The following is a 15,211-nucleotide window of genomic DNA, read 5'->3' as shown; positions in this document are numbered from 1 at the left end:
AAATAACCTCATACTAAGAACAAACATCAAAATGACCCCCCCCCCCCTGAATTTTCATCACATCCTATCAATTGCTAACCTCTTGGGGATATTTGAGTAGAGAAGATCTAAAAAAAATTCATTGACTCCAATTTCTTTTCTTAACATGAAAACCTTTTAATAAATCTCACATTCCAACTCCATTTCACCCTCCTTCTCAAAAAAAAAAAAAAAAAAAAAAAAAAAACCTCCATTTCACCCCATCTAATCGACTATTTATAATTGAATTAATTGAAACATCCTTGTCCACTGAATATGCATATAAATCAGGCAACAACTCTTTTATAGAATGATTCTCATGCTAATTATCATGTGGAAACCTTACTCAAGTGAATAAAGTTTTCCCAACCTACCATAATCCTCCATCATAGGTTACACCCATGCCTCCCTTTAACTGATTTTGAAATCTATCCTCCCCATTGACGTTTGAAGTTTACAATTATGGACCTTAATCCCAACGTTTGAAATCAATTTTAATGTCCATATTTCGAATTATTTTATTTATTTATTATTATTTTATTTTTTTTTGCATTTAACACTATTTTTGAAATATTTTAATTAGTTTTCATGTTTACAAAACTATGTATAGAATGATTCTCGCACTAATTATCACGTGGAAACCTTACTCGAGTGAATAAAGTTATCCCAACCTATCATAAACCTCCATCATAGGTTACACCCATGCCTCCCTCTAATTGATTTTCAAATCTAACCTCCCCATTGACGTCTAAAGTTTACAATTCTGGACATTAATCCTAACGTTTGAAATCAATTTTAATGTCCATATATCAGAATTTTTTTTTGCATTTAACATTATTTTTGAAATATTTCAATTAGTTGTCATGTTTGCAAAACTATGTAGCAAACTAGCATCTCAAGACTCTAAAACTCGAGTTCAAAGGTTGAACTCGAGTTGCATGTGATGGCAGTCTGATGTGGAAAAAAATTCCACGTGGAATCGAGTATTTAAAACTCGAGTTCCCCATTCTCCACATTCCACGAACAAACCTCTTCTTCTTCTTCCTCAATTCTTTTCTTCTTCCTTCCAGATTTGATTCTTCTTCTTCTTGCTCAATCTAGTCCACTGTTCTTCTTCCTTTCCACTTCTTCTTCTTCTTCTTCTTCTTCTGCCTTCCTAATTTGGTCCTCAGTTCTAGATCTGATCTGGTCCTCTGCAAGGTTTTCAGACTCAGACCGTTCATTGAACCGTAAAAGGGAGAGGTTCAAGGTTTTTGAGGTCGAACCGTGGTCGAATTGGGGTCAAACCGTGATGAAGTCATAATTAATTTAATAATTAATTAAAGCCTAAATATAGATATTAAATTTATAAAACTAGTAAAATTAACAATATATCTATATATGTGAGGAAAATTTAATGATTTTCAAGCATATATTTAATAATTAAATAAGAAAGTTAATAAAATAAAATAATAACCATGAAAACATTAAAATTTATGATTAATTTTGAAGTAAAGTTGAATATCTTTGAAGGATTTTAATTATAAGAGATGGATAATTTAATTAAGTAGAATAAAATTGTGTTAAGTTGTGTTTTTTTTTTTTTTTTTTTTTTTTTTTTTAAATTTATAAGGGGTTGGACCGCGCGGTTCTCACCAGTTCGTATGGTCCAACCCCGGTTTTAGAGGTTCACGGAATTAACAAAAAATCCGGTTCTTTAGGCTTAAAAAACCAGTTTTCATCATGATTTTTTATTTTCACGGTCCAACCTCCCAGTCCGGTTTTGAAAACCATGGTCCTTTGTTCTTCTTCTTTGTCTTCTAGATCTTCATCTATAGAAATCGAGTCCTATAGACTTGGGTTTACTGTTTACAAACTTGAGTCTATAAGACTTGAGATCTATATGGCAAAAAAACCTCCAGAACAACAAGTGAAACTTGAGTTTTTGAGACTCGAGTTTCAGTCAATAAAACTTGAGATGCTACTTTACTGAATTGTTTCTAACGCATGCTAACTAATGCTATTATCTCCCAAATGCATGCTAGCCTACAAATTACCTCCCATATTTTGTCTATTTTATTAGCTACATTACGTGGCCGTTAAATTCTATGTCTCTAATCACATCTCATATTCGCTAAAATGTATTTTGCCTCAAGTGTGTTTTTGACAAGAGGCCTTTTAAATTTCAATAAGATTTTTATTTATTTATTTATTTATTTATGAAATACTGTAGTAGTAATTTCATTTTTATTGGAATCGAAAAAGAAAAGAAAAGAAAAGAAGGATATAATTGTCTGCGGCATGCCACAAGTCCACAACAAGTGCTTCAAATTGAAGATTTTCCCAGCAGTCTGAAATTGGTAAAGCCGAAAAAAAGAAAGATAAGGAATGTTGGAGTATCTGCCCAACGAAGTGTTGCTGGAGATCCTGCATGGGCTACCCGTGAAATCCCTAATTCAATTCAGGTGCGTTTCCAAATCATATAACTCTCTAATTACAAGTCCTGCCTTCATCAAATCCAGTTACACTCGATCGCCCTCCGATTCCAACAAATTAATTGTTAGGTATTTGGATGTCAAATCCCATGTAGAGCGCTACAAATTAATACACGAAGACAATGACAATAATGACTCCTCCTCATCTGAACAAATTCCAGATCTTGAGTTCCCACTAAGGAGTAGTAGTTGGGACTATTTTCAATTAGTCGGTTCCGCGAATGGATTGTTTTGCCTTCATGAAGGAAAACACTTTATTCTTTGGAATCCTTGTATTAGAAAATTTATTACCCTTCCCAACCCTTCTTTTATTGACCTCTTTCCTCGTTATCTAGCAGTTGGGTTTGATTTGAGGACCGATGCTTATAAGGTGGTGAGAATTGCTGGAAATATTAGGTACGAAGGTGCCAAACCACCTCTGGTTCTGGTTGAGGTTTACTCTGTTAGCGAGGGATCTTGGAGAGTAACTAATGGTGGTGACTCATATCCGCCTAGGATTACTATTAGTAATTGGCACCCACAAGCAGCTTATTTAAATGGAGCTGTTTATTTTGCGGCGAATGATTGGGGCGATGCCCAGAGTTTAATAGTTTTGTCATTTGATTTGGGTGATGAGGTTTTCCGCTTGATATCCTTGCCAAATGGTAAATTTGGATTGGATGCTGATATTGGTACCTCAGTATTCAATGGATTGCTTTCTCTAATATGTTATGGGTATCAGCATCTGAGCATCGTCAAGAGTTGTTCTGTTTGGGTTATGAAAGAGGATGGTGTTGTGGATTCTTGGACTAAACAGTTCACTATTGAACTCAATATGCTACGTTGGAAAGTGTTAGGTTTCTTGAAGAATGATCATGTATTAGTGCAGAAAATAAAATCACATGGTTCGAAGCTCTTGTCATATGACCCTGAGAGCCAACAAGTGAAGAATTTAGGGTTTTATAGAAGCACATATTATTCTTATGCTGATAATTATGCGAGGAATCTTACCTTACTCGACAAACCAAATGATGTAGTTTCCAAGAGGAAAGTGAGCAAGAAGAGGAAGTGCAGGTAAAAAGGCTCGATTCAAGTATTCAACTAAAAATTTCAGCATTTACATTCCTCAGTTCTATCTTGTTCTTGGTATTACTAGATATTTTTGTGTTGCTATAAGTAAATATTAAGTTTCAAACCTCAATATATGGCTTTTGGATTTAATTTGTTCTTGAATGGATATAAAGACTAAAGAGTAAAGAGTAGTCATAATTTTTAAATTTTTTTTATAGGTAATGTAGCAAAATTTTATCAATTTAGAGGGAAAAAAAAAAGATCCAGTGTACACAGGTAGCATACGAGAGAGAGTCTTCAGTCTAACAAAAATAACACAAGTCCACAAACTCCTTGAAAGAGAAAAAAGACAGCCTGTTCAAAGCAGCCATCCAATCATACAACAATCACAGCAAAAACAGTTTCAACTACAATGATGTACGTTTTGTCCCCTCAAAAGTATGCCTATTTCTTGTCAAATAGTCCACATTAAACATGGAGGGATATCCCCCCCAAATAATATTGGACTGATGATGGCAAAAATCCCAATTGTGGTAGAAGAAGATGCTCTAAAGAGTGTTCAAAATTGTTAAATATGATTTGGTGGTTTTGGTTGATGATGGGATGAGTCATTCACAAGCACGAAATGGTAAATCTAAATGAAGACTTATGTTATTATCTTTTTCTATATGCTGAAAGTGTCATATCCAATCCATATTCTGTAAGAAAATTTGTTTCGCTTTCCATTTCATTAGGCATGCTTAAATTTTTCTGCTATGATCAGCCGTTGCCTTCTGATACTGTGTTGTGTACCTGACATATTGTTTTGCATCAGTGTAAAGTCAAGAGTATAGGATTAGGCTAAACATAAGTTGCTTTAACCATGTAGCTGTAGGTAGAGTCGTGTTTTGTTAGGGGTTTTTATTGATTAAATGTGTTATGTTGTAAAGAGTGTGGGAGTTGCATCAATCTGAGGTGACCCTAGTGACAACCTTATGGTTTATTTTAAAAGTGTAAAAAAATAATATCGAGCAAAAGCCATCTTTGGTCATTCAAGTTTGCCTCATTTTTCCTATTTAGCTAGAGTTTCTAAAATAGTTATGGAGTCCTTAAATTTTTTTTAGAATGAGATATTTGTTTATTTGTTAGGGTGATAATATACGGGTAAAGGATTAAAACTTTTGGCTATGAAGTGAGGCCTGGCTACCTCGGATTAGTCACATAATTCTCTGGTCTGTTCGTGCCCTTGGTTTTCATGGGTGGTTCCATTTTCTTTTTTGTCGAATCCAAAACGTTTGAATTTTCAGTAGAGGAGGGAGGTACTTTCTACTCTTTACGTATATTTGAAAGATATAAGGATTCTCTCAGGTCGGTTTTCATGGGAAAAGATAGTGCTTTTCGTCTGCTATCTTATGTTGAGGAACTCCTGTCAAATACTCGTCCTGATAATTTTGCTAGAACCTTCAGGGATGGTAGTAAGGTTTTTATTTTGCAACTGGGATTCAATGTGCATGGAAGCTTTCTTATGATCTCTGAACTTCTTCATGGTCGTCGGAAGGGCCTCATCATTGTACCGGAAGGAAAGTTGGGTTGTGGGTGGAGAGGTTTTGGCTTACATCTTCGTAAGGCTATTGCTCCTGACACTCTTGGTGTTAAATCGCCACCTCAATCTGCCATGTTCCCGACAGTGCAGAAGTTTAGAAATCAAAAATCGTTTCTGTCGGCAGCGGCGGATGGTCATCGGAAAACCAATGGAGGAAGCAGTTCAGGAAAGCTTGCAATGCCCATAATTCAAAATTCAATCAAATCATATCAATCTATCAAGTCTACCTTGAGCAGGCGGAAGACTCAGAACCAGGATCTGCGTGAAAGGGGTGCTGGGCAGGTAAGCACAGTTCCTGAGGCTGAAGTCATGCTTGATATAAAGGACGACACTCTTAATGGTGCTGATTCTCCTCTGTCCCTAGAAGTTTCTCTAAGTTTGGTGCGTGGGCTGAATGGCAAGTGGGATATTAAGTGCTCCAATATTAAGGAAGTGGGCTGTTCTGGTGCTGGGCCCACGCAAGGTACTTTTAGGCCCAATGATCTTGCTGAAGCCTCCCCACTTAACCCACCCCAGCCCCTCAAACTTAAGCCCAAGCCCTCTAAGATCTGGCAACCCAAAAGAAAAGCAAAGCCCAACAGAGTCTCTCCGATGCGAGTGACCCATAACCCAGGGATGTCGAGTCTAGGCGAGCGACCCAACCAGACTTCTTCGTGCTCATCGTCCAAGCCTCGGATGTCGTCGATGCCCTCCGACGTCTCCGATGTCGCCGCTGCTCAACCCCTCAACTCCGACAAGCTCGTTGAAGCCTGCTTTGAGCCAGCGGCGTCGACTGAGTTGCTCCAAGGCTCCGATGTAGTCGACCCTGAGCTTCTCGGCTCCGACGTACTCGACTCTGAGCTTCTCGGCTCCGACGTTCTCGACTCTGAGCTTCTCGGCTCCGACGTAGTCGACTCTGAGCTTCTCAGCTCCGACGAGTCCGAGGAGGCCATGAATGGGGTGGAATGCACCTCAGATGGCGCAGAGAGCTTACTGCGTGAACTCCGTTTGTCTCTCCAGGAGCATTCCGGTAATATAGTCAAGAAATGGGGGGACTCGGAGCAGTGGGTTCTTGAATTACGCGATGGGAGGAGGGTTGCGGTTCCGCTTCAGATCGCTTTGCCTCGGTGTGAAGCTACAGATGTTTTGGAAATGCATCAACAGTTGGCCTTAGTTAATTTGGAATCTCCTGACCTCACGAATGTGTCATCGGCTCTTTTCGAAGAGGATGAGGTTCTGGTGGAGGATGGGGCTTTGGATTCCTACTCGGAGGAAGCTGATCAGCCCCTAGTTGTTGAGCCAATTGCTTTTTCTCTACCTTCAGCCATGGCAGAACAATCTCTTGTAGATGAGAGAAGTGTGGTGAGTACGGATACTTCACAGAATCTTGAACCTCATTCTGATTGGTTTCAAAAGAGATTCAATAATTTTCATAGTTTCCTTGGCACGTCCCTTGAGGGTTTAGAAGATCAAGCAACAGAATTTTTACTGGCTGTTGAAGCTGAATTATTTCGAAGGGCTGAGGTGAATAAGAAATCATGTGGTTCAAAAGGTTCGGGGGTGAAAGGTTTAAGAGAGTTGAAAGGGTTGTTTAGTTCCATAAATTATGGCTCTTCATCTGCTAGGCGTTGTGGTATTAATCGGAATCGGGTTCTTTCCATTGATCAATGAATTTGAAGCTTTTTTCTTGGAATGTCAGAGGTCTGAATGAAGCTGGCAAGAGGCTTCAGATCCGCAACTTGTTGCGATCCTGGAAGGTAGATATTGTGTGTTTGCAAGAGACCAAACTAGAATGGATTACGAGAGGTATTGTTCGAAGTATATGGAGTTGTCCATATGTAGATTGGCTGTACTTGGCCTCAGATGGTGCTTCTGGAGGAATTTTATTGATGTGGGATAGTCGAGTTGTGGAAAAGGTGGAGGAAGCGGTGGGGCATTTTTCGGTTTCTTGCAAGTTTAAAAATGTAGGCGACCAATTTGAGTGGGCTTTTTCAGGCGTCTATTGGCCAAATTTGAACAATAGGCGTAAGTTGATGTGGGAGGAACTAACCGGGTTGATCACTTGGTGGGATTTGCCTTGGTGTCTAGGAGGGGACTTTAATATTATCCGTTTCCCTTCTGAGCGGTTGGGGGCTGCTACCTTCTCTAGGGCTATGTTTGGATTTTCTGATTTTGTTTCTTTGCATGGGTTGATGGACATTAATATGGAAGGGGGCCTTTATACCTGGTCCAATTCTTCCTCTGCTTCTCGGCTAGACCGGTTCCTTTTCTCCCCTACTTTGGCTGATCACTTCACTCAGTTCACCCAAAAAAGGATGTCTAGAGTTCTTTCTGACCACTTTCCTATATTGTTGGAGGGTGGGAGGCAGCGAAGAGGAAAAATTCCTTTCCGTTTTGAAAATATGTGGTTGAGGGTGGATAATTTTGTCGACAAAGTGAAGATGTGGTGGGCTTCCTACTCGTTCCAAGGAACCCCAAGTTTTATTCTTGCTAAGAAGTTGGCTGCCTTAAAGTTGGATTTAAAAAAGTGGAATGAGACCGAGTTTGGCAATGTCACTTTCAAGAAACAAGACCTTTGGAACAAACTGAATGGTTTGGATGCTAAAGCGGAGACTCTTAGTCTATCTGTTGAGGAGAAGTTAGCTCAAACTAATCTTCGTACAGATATTGAAAAGTTGACTCTTATGGAAGAGACTAGTTGGAGGCAAAAGTCTAGGGTGTTGTATTTGAAGGAAGGGGATGCCAATACCAAATTCTTTCATAGAATGGCTAATTCTAACAGAAAAAATAATGGTATTGAAAGCCTAATGGTTAATGGTACCTTGTCTTCGGATCAGGGTATAATTGCAGACTACATTACTCATTCCTTCATGAATCTATACTCTGAGCAGCAGGTTGGGCGGCCATTTCCGGATTCGTTGGTTTTTCCAATGATATCTGGTGAGAATGCGGATTGGTTAGAGAGGCCTTTTGAAGAGGCAGAAATTTTTGATGTCATTCAAAGTTTTAATGGTGATAAAGCCCCTGGTCCAGATGGTTTCCCTATGGCTTTTTTCCAAGCTTGCTGGGGGATTGTTAAGCCTGATCTCATGGCTGTTTTTCATCATTTTCATGCCATTGGTCAGTTTGAGAAAAGTTTAAATGCAACTTTTATTACTCTCATTCCTAAAAAACATGCGGCTAATGAGATTGGAGATTTTCGGCCCATTAGTTTGGTTGGAGGGGTTTATAAAATTATTGCTAAAGTCTTGGCTAATCGTCTCCGCTCGGTGATGGGGGATTTAATCTCAGCTTCCCAAAATGCTTTTGTGAGGGACAGGCAGATCCTTGACCCTGTTCTTATTGCTAATGAATGTCTTGACAGTAGATTGAAGTCTGGGATGCCGGGGCTGATTTGTAAGTTGGATGTTGAGAAGGCCTTTGACCATGTAAATTGGAATTTCCTGCTGCGGATGTTAGAAAGAAGTGGTTTCTCTGCCAAATGGAGACAATGGATCCTCTTTTGTCTATCCACTGTCCGTTTCTCCATCTTGATTAATGGCTCTCCTTGTGGATTCTTTGGTAGCACTAGAGGCTTGAGGCAAGGTGATCCGTTGTCTCCTTTCTTGTTTGTCTTGGTGATGGAAGCTCTTGGAAGAATGTTGGATAAAGCTGTTCGTGAAGGTCGCATGTCGGGTTTCAGTGTGGGTAACTTGGAGGGAAGATCCAAGGCGGTGTCTCATCTCCTTTTTGCGGATGACACTCTAATCTTTTGTGAGGCTGATTTAGATCAGATTTTGATTCTTCGTATGATTCTTATCTGGTTTGAGGCGGTGTCAGGCCTAAAGATTAACCTAGGCAAGTCAGAATTGGTTCCAGTTGGGGTAGTCAATCATTTAGACCTTTTCTTGGTTGTTCTGGGCTGCAAGCAGGGCTCTCTCCCAATGAAATATCTTGGTCTTCCTTTGGGTGCTAAATTCAAGGATAAGACTATCTGGAATCCAATTCTGGAGAAAATGGAGAGGAGATTGGCGGGTTGGAAACGCTTATATTTATCCAAGGGAGGTAGAGTCACCCTAATCAAAAGCACCCTTTCTAATTTACCCACTTATTTTCTGTCTCTATTTCCTATTCCTGCTAATGTGGCTAACCGAATTGAGAGGCTCCAGCGGAATTTCTTATGGGGCAGTTTTGGTGATGATCCTAAAATTCATTTGGTTAAATGGGCTACTGTTTGTTCTCCTATTTCTTCGGGTGGCTTAGGGATAAGGAAGCTTAGACTCTTCAATGAAGCTCTGCTTGGGAAGTGGCTTTGGAGATTCGGGATTGAGGAAGATGCCCTTTGGAGGGAAGTGATAGAGATAAAATATGGATGTATGTGGGGGGGATGGTGTACCAGAGCTGTGATTGGCCCTCATGGTGTTGGTTTATGGAAAAATATCCATCAGGGATGGCCTTCCTTCTCTAGCCATATTTTATATGATATTGGTGATGGGTCTAGAGTGAAGTTTTGGCAGGACCGGTGGTGTGGAGAGACTTCTCTTGCTGTTAGTTATCCGGACTTGTTTAGATTTTGCAGGAATAAGGATGCTAGTGTGGCTGAGCTTATGATGTCCACCAATGGTGTCCGCTTTTGGGATGTGAGATTCGTTAGGGGTGTGCATGCTCGGGATCTAGAGGCTATGTCTGATTTCTTGGAAACCATTTATGGTTCTTCTATAAGGGGGCTAGGTGAGGATAAATTGTGTTGGATTCCTAGCAAAGTTAAGGGTTTCTTGGTTAGTGATTATTATAGAATTTTAGCTGGCTCCGCCTTCTTTGGTTTTCCTTGGAAAAGTATTTGGAAGCAGAAGATTCCCTCTAGAGTTGCTTTCTTTGTTTGGACTGCTGCCTTAGGGAAATGCTTGACGATTGATAATTTACGTAAAAGGAAGGTATGGATTTTGGATTGGTGCTACATGTGTAAGAGAAATGGTGAATCGATTGACCATCTATTCCTTCATTGTCCTTTTGCTTCGGATCTATGGTCTATGGTTTTGGGTCTTTTTGGAGTTTCTTGGGTTATGCCACACTCTGTTTTGGGGCTACTGCGTTGTTGGCAAGGCAGCTTTGGTCGTCATCGAAATGGTTTTATTTGGTCTATCATTCCTCATTGCTTATTGTGGTGCCTTTGGAGGGAGAGGAATAGTAGATGTTTTGAAGATTCTGAGAGATCTATTCCGGACCTCAAGCTTCTCTTTTTTAGAACTTTAAGGGATTGGTTGTTTGCTTTGCAAAATAAATCTTTCCCTTCTTTTATTGTTTTCCTAGACTCTTGTAATTTTTGTATTTGATTCCTATCCCTTGTTCACTTCCGGTGCACTTGGGTGTTTCTTTTTTTCAATATATCTTATTACTTATCAAAAAAAAAATTTTTTAGAATGAGATAATTTGGTCTATATGCAAATCTGGACACTGACATTTCATGTGATTGGGCACGTTTATGATTTTTTTTTAAAAAGGTTTTAAGTGGTTTAGAAATATTACACCGGTAATCTAGGTGGATTACAAGTGCCATGTGACTACCATGATGGCTTATAATTGCCTCGTGGTATTGACATGCAACAAAAAAAGAGGATAAGGTTGTCCACTTTTCTGAACTTCAATTTGTTGTATAGTTCTCTGTTCTGATGTTGGGAAAATACAAATTGTATTATTTTACAATTTAACTATTTTGAAACTCTAAGGTTGAAACTGAAAAATGGGAGAAACTCTAAGGACCATAAGTGGTGTTTGCCCAAAAAATAAGTATTGTTTTGTTTAGCTGAATTATATGAAGTAGACTGTAGTCTATTGATTCTCTTTGGTTGTTAGTTGATGTGGAAAGATTATTGACATTAATGGGGCAAGGAGGGTAAATTGGACCTTGTATTACTTCTCCAGTAATTTTTTTGGCTTTTCTACGGGAAATTGATTAGGGTTTTGTAGAGAGGACTTTGGAATTGAATTATGAGTATAGAATAGGATTGTAATTGGGACCTTTTTTTTCTATAGAAGTTTTATTTACTGATCAAAAAAATATAGGATAGTATTATTTGATTATTAGATGGCCCGGTTTGCAGTAGGGAGAAAATTATGTCTATGTTTATGGTATATTATATAGAAATTAGAAGGAAGATGATGTAAGTGTAAGCAATCACAGCTTAGGTTTCTTTAGGCAATTGGACTTAATAAAAGAAGGTAATCACACCCTCAAAAAGAACCAAAGCTATTGGACTCTTTCATTCAACTTCTAGAGGAATTGGAATTCTGGGCCACAAAGGAAAGCAATTTAATCAATTTTTTTAATAAAAACAAATCTTTTAATTCAACCAACATCTTCTTAGTGTCCTCCAAGGAGCAACGATTTTGGTCCGTACATACAGTCCTCATCAAACAGCTCTTTTCAAATTCCAAATATGATGGTTTCCAACCCAATGACTCCAACAAAATAACAACCCTGCCTCATAGCCTGACATGACCCTCTCATGGTTTTCTTGGATACATTTAATGATTTTCTCTCTTCCCTTTCATGGTACCCTTTTTACCCCATTGGATAGTTAGAATTGCTGTGATGTAGTCTATCTCATTATGTGAGTTCCATAAGAGAAACAATATGTGCTGCAGGAATGAGGGGTGTTTTTCTAACTAATTCCTTGAATCTACATTCCTTGGTAACCCAAAAGGCTCTAAAGACTACCCTCTATAAAACATATGAAATGGATCAGCAAATGGTTCATAGTCTCACCATTTATATAGGTGCATACAACACCTTACATACTACCTTCTAAATGGAAAATGTGGCCCTTCTTGGGCATTGACACACAAAAGACTCTTTTCTTTTACCCCAAATAACCTCACACTAAGAACAAACATCAAAATGATCAATCCCCTTGAATTTTCATCTCATCCTATCGGTTGCTAACCTTTGGGGATATTTGAGTAGAGAAGATCTAAAAGAAAACTCATTGGCTCCAATTTCTAAACATGAAAACCTTTTAATAAATTTCACATTCCAGCTCCATCGCACCCCATTTAATCGATTATCCATGATTGAATTAATTGAAACATCCTTGTCCACTTTTGGTCCTCAAAGTTTCTCCCAATTTTCACTTTAAGGACCAAAAGTAGCAAAAATTTTAAGGACCAAAGGGGGTGTTTGCCCGATAATAAGTATTGTTTTGTTTGGATGAATGTAAGACATAGACTCTTTATCTACAAATTAAAAATGTGTTTCATCACACTTTTTTTGATTGGTCAAGGTGTTGGGGTTTTTCTAATTGTTCATCCGTCCTTGAGTTCCTAGCTTTGAAGAATGGAATTTTCTTCTCTGCTGTCCCTAAATTAGTGAAACAACAAATTCTTCATGTCTTACCTTTTAAGGAAGGGATTCTACCTGTCAAATATCTTGGATTACCTCTCATACCAGGGAAACTGTCTTATAAGTATTGAAAGCTGCTTTTGGAGAAGATTGCTGCTAGAATAAATTCTTGGGCAAGTAAAAAGCTATCTTTTGCTGGTAGAGTCCAACTTATTCAACATGTTTTGTTTGGGATTCAAGTTTATTGGACAAGCTATTTCATTTTTCCTGCTAAGCTCATTAAGGACGTTGAGAAGCTTTTCAATTCCTTTTTATGGAGTGGCTCTGATCAGGCTGTTCATATGGCTAAAGTACCTTGGACTCAAGTTTGTTTGCCAACAATGGAGGGTGGCTTGGGGCTGAAAAGGGTTAGGGAGGGACTGGAATTGGGAGAATCTTTCTCCATCCCCAGAACTGCTCTTGGGGATGGAGAAAGATTCTGAAGCTTAGGGAATCTGTGAGAGGTTTTTTTAAATGAAAAATTGGAGATGGGAATGGGAATGGGGTCTCTGGAATGATAATTGGCTTCCTCAAGGGGTCGTTAGTCATAAATTTGATACTAAAGCCATATTTGCAGCAGGCAGCTATCCTTCAGCAAGGGTTTGTATTATTGTTAATGGTCATTGGCAATGGAGGCCTCCTTGATCTATGGATCAAAGTCTTTTACAGCAGGAATGCCAGTTATTTCCTATTCATGGAGAAGACACTTTAGTATGGACTCTTACTAAAAATTGTATGTTTTCTTGTGAATCTGCTTGGGAAGCCCTTAGATATAGAAGCAATGAAGTTGATTGGGATGCTGCCATCATATCAAAACATGCATTTATTTTTGTGTTGGCTATTCAGGATAGGATTTCCACTTTGATAGATTAATTAAATGGGGCTGGCAAGGAAATTTGTTGTGTGGATTCTGCAGAAACAAGTGTGAATCCAGGGATCATATTTTCTTTGAATGTTCCTTTTCAAGCAGGATGTGGCAGCAAGTAGCGTGGGAATGTTTATGGCAGCAGGTGCCTGATCACTGGGGAGCAGGAATTGATTGGGGGAAAAAATTTAACAGTCAAGTATACAATCAAGAGTGGGGAAAATGGCCATAGCAGCTGCTGTATATCATATCTGGTGGCTGAGGAAAACTTGTAAATTTTCAAAAATTATGTTGACTGAAGAACAAATGGTTAAAAGAATTTTTCTTGGAAATAAAATGGAGATAGGGGGCTTTGTGCCTAAAAGGATCACAAAAATTAACAGAAGTATATGTGAAAGATTAGGTGTTAGGAAATTTTTTGTAGCATGGTTGTGACTGGTTTGGTGATGGTTGAGCTAGTAGTCTTGTGCTAGTGGTAAAAGAAACTAGAAGATTTTGCAAATAGGAAGTGGAGCTGGTGAATCACTTATCCCCTACTTGCTGCCTTCAAATTGTTGTGGCTTCTGTGCTAGTTTGCTGTTCTGGTCTTGTGCCTAGATGCTGTTTTCTGCTAGTAGATTAGAGAGAATTCACAGGAATTTCCTTTAGGGGAGATCTGATGAAGTTTTTAAATATCTGCTTGTTGCTTGGGATAAGGTTTTTTGGCCGGTGGAGGCAAGTGGTTTGGGGATTATGAGGATTGGGCTTTTTAAATAAGCTTTGCTTGGAAAGTGGCTGTGGCGCTTTGGGAAGGAAGTTACCCATTTATGGCATCAAGTTATTACCCTTCCCAACCCTTCTTTTATTGGCCTCTTTACTTGTTTTCTAGCAATTGGGTTTGTTTTGAGGACCGATGATTATAAGGTGGTGAGAAGTGCCTATCAAAGTGTAAATGTTAGGTACGAAGGTGCCAAACCACCTCTGGTTGAGGTTTACTCTGTTAGTGAGGGATCTTGGAGAGTAACTAGTGGTGGTGACTCATATCCACCTAGGATTACTAATTGGCTCCCACAAGCAGCTTATTTAAATGGAGCTGTTTATTTTGCGGCGATTGATTGGGAAGATGCCCAGAGTTCAATAGTTTTGTCATTTGATTTGGGTGATGAGGTTTTCCACTTGATATCCTTGCCAAATGGTATATTTGGATTGGATGCTCATATTGGTACCTTAGTATTCAATGGATTGCTTTCTCTAATATGTTATGAGTATCGGCATTTGGACATCGAGTGTTGTTCTATTTGGGTGATGAAAGAGTACGGCATTGTGGATTCTTGGACTAAACAGTTCACTATTGACCTCAATATGCAATATTGGAAAGTGTTAGGTTTCTAGAAGAATGATCATGTATTAGTGCAGAAAATGCAATCAGGTGGTTTGATGCTCTTTTCATATGACCCTGAGAGCCAACAAGAGAAGGATTTGGGGTTTTGTGAAAGCACATGTTGTTCTTATGCTGATAATTATGTGGAGAATCTTGTCTTACTTGACAAACCAAGTGATGTAGTTTCCAAGGAGGAAAGTGAGTAAGAAGAGGAAGTGCAGGTAAAAAGGCTTGATTCAAGTATTCAACTCAAAATTTCAGCATTTACATTCCTCAGTTCTATCTTATTCTTGGTATATACTAGATATTTTTGTGTTCCTATACTTAAATATTAAGTTTCAAACCTCAATATATGGCTTTTGGATTTAATTTGTTCTTGAATGGATATAAAGACTAAAGAGTAGTCATAATTTTTTAAAATTTTTTTTATAGGTAATGTAGCAAAATTTTATCAATTTAGAGAAAGAAAAAAAAAAAAAAACCCAATGTACACAGGTAGTATACTAGAGAGAGTCTTAGAGTCTAA

General features: G+C 38.7%; 1 protein-coding gene across 15 annotated transcripts in view; it reads left to right on the top strand.

Annotated features, from left to right (window-relative positions):
- Positions 1-15,211, top strand: part of LOC126723549 (F-box/kelch-repeat protein At3g23880-like) — a 100,625-nt gene that overhangs the window by 53,247 nt on the left and 32,167 nt on the right. For 6 of the 15 annotated variants that reach the window (XM_050427095.1, XM_050427094.1, XM_050427089.1 and 3 more), the window contains one exon: positions 2,926-3,545. The exons of 4 other annotated variants lie outside the window; for them this stretch is intronic. In XM_050427095.1, the coding sequence (XP_050283052.1) occupies positions 2,926-3,545 (620 nt within the window). Of the gene's footprint in view, positions 1-2,256; positions 2,463-2,830; positions 3,546-3,760; positions 3,960-15,211 lie in introns of those variants that run through there. 5 more of the 15 variants (XR_007654375.1, XR_007654376.1, XR_007654377.1 and 2 more) reach the window with 5 other exon arrangements.

Source organism: Quercus robur, chromosome 4, assembly GCF_932294415.1.
Source record: "Quercus robur chromosome 4, dhQueRobu3.1, whole genome shotgun sequence".
Lineage (NCBI taxonomy): Eukaryota > Viridiplantae > Streptophyta > Magnoliopsida > Fagales > Fagaceae > Quercus > Quercus robur.
Note: the sequence above shows the minus strand (reverse complement) of the source record. Positions and strands in the feature narration are given on the sequence as shown.